The sequence below is a fragment of the Crocuta crocuta genome, unplaced genomic scaffold (genome assembly GCF_008692635.1).
Source record: "Crocuta crocuta isolate KB4526 unplaced genomic scaffold, BGI_CrCroc_1.0 scaffold440, whole genome shotgun sequence".
Lineage (NCBI taxonomy): Eukaryota > Metazoa > Chordata > Mammalia > Carnivora > Hyaenidae > Crocuta > Crocuta crocuta.
This window is the reverse complement of record NW_027527457.1, coordinates 80062-81247: the sequence shown is the minus strand read 5'-3', so window position 1 is coordinate 81247 and position 1186 is coordinate 80062. Positions and strand designations below refer to the sequence as shown.

At 58.9% G+C, this 1186-nt stretch overlaps 1 protein-coding gene across 1 annotated transcript in view; it reads right to left on the bottom strand.

The window, feature by feature from the left end:
* Nucleotides 1-6: 6 nt before the first annotated feature.
* NLGN3 (neuroligin 3) overlaps nt 7-1186 on the bottom strand; it is a 20558-nt gene continuing 19378 nt past the window's right edge. The window contains exon 8 of the mRNA XM_077763264.1: nt 7-1186. This exon is cut by the window's right edge and continues 6 nt beyond it. Within this exon, the coding sequence (XP_077619390.1) occupies nt 349-1186 (838 nt within the window). The 3' untranslated portion in view covers nt 7-348.

Genomic DNA, 1186 nt, shown 5'->3' with positions numbered 1-1186 from the left:
TGGCCAGCTGGTGCTTTCAGGCCCCCAGGAGTGTCTGTGGTCAGGCTCAGGGAGCTGGCTTCAGCTGCTGTTCCACGGGTCCTCGGTTTCCCGAGGACTCATTTGCGTCCCCATTTGAAGGGTTTGTTCAGGTTTACTTCCTTATTTGTGTTTTTGTACATGCGGGTGCATGTCCACGTCTGTCTTTGTTTGTGCAGGTGGGTCTGCTGTTGGGTGTGGGTGCGTGCGCATACATCTATGTCTGTGCGTGTGTGCGTGCGTGCGTGTGTGTGTGTTTCTGTGTGTGCGTGTGCGTTCGTGGATCTGGGAGGGAGGGAGCCAGGAGACAGGCTGTGCTCTGGACTGGAGCTATACCCGGGTAGTGGAGTGTGAGTGGGGCAGGCCAGTACTGTTGAACCCTGCAGCAAAGGTGTTATAGGGGTGCAATGTCTGCAGCCCTACCAGGGAGTTGGGAATCATAGTGATGGTGTTGGGTGTCATGAGTGGGATGTCATCAGGGGAGCGTCGCAGGGTCAGCGTGTAGTCAGGCAGCGCAGTGAGGCGCAGTGTGTCATGGGGGGGACCAGCCTCACATTCGTGGTGGGTGGGGCCCAGCTGTAATGCTGCCAGCTCCTCCTCAGGAGCAGCTCCCAACTCAGGGGCCCCGGCTCCCCTCTGAGGGCTAGGCTGACGCAGGGGCTCCTGACGCCGTTTGTCCTTGCGGTAGTAGAGGGCAGCGAAGGCCAGAACGTTAAGGAACAGGAGGGAGGCCCCCACAGCGATGGTGACACTCAATTCGGTGGAGTAGTCACGAGGGTTCTCCACCAGAAGTGGCCCCGCATCCTGGTCCCCGTTCCAGGACCCTTGGGCATTCTCATTGCTGTAGGCAGGGGAGATGGCTGGCCGCTTGGTGCTCCAGGTCTTGCCGTTGGGCCTGCGAGTGATGTGGGAGCTGTGGGTGGTATCCGGGGGCGGCACTTTGGTGGTTGTGGACGTATAGTGGAACATGTCATGCAGGTTGTATAGGTGGGGCACCAGGTGTTTCCAGAAGGCCACCTTAGTGGCCCGGTAATGATCACGGACCCTTGGTTTCAGCCCGATGTGAAGGTAGAGCTGGTCTCGGGGATTGTATTTGGACCAGGCCACTTCCTCAAAGCGGTTGGCCTTGGTGTGAATGAACTTGGTGTCCTGGGGGACCGGCTTGTTG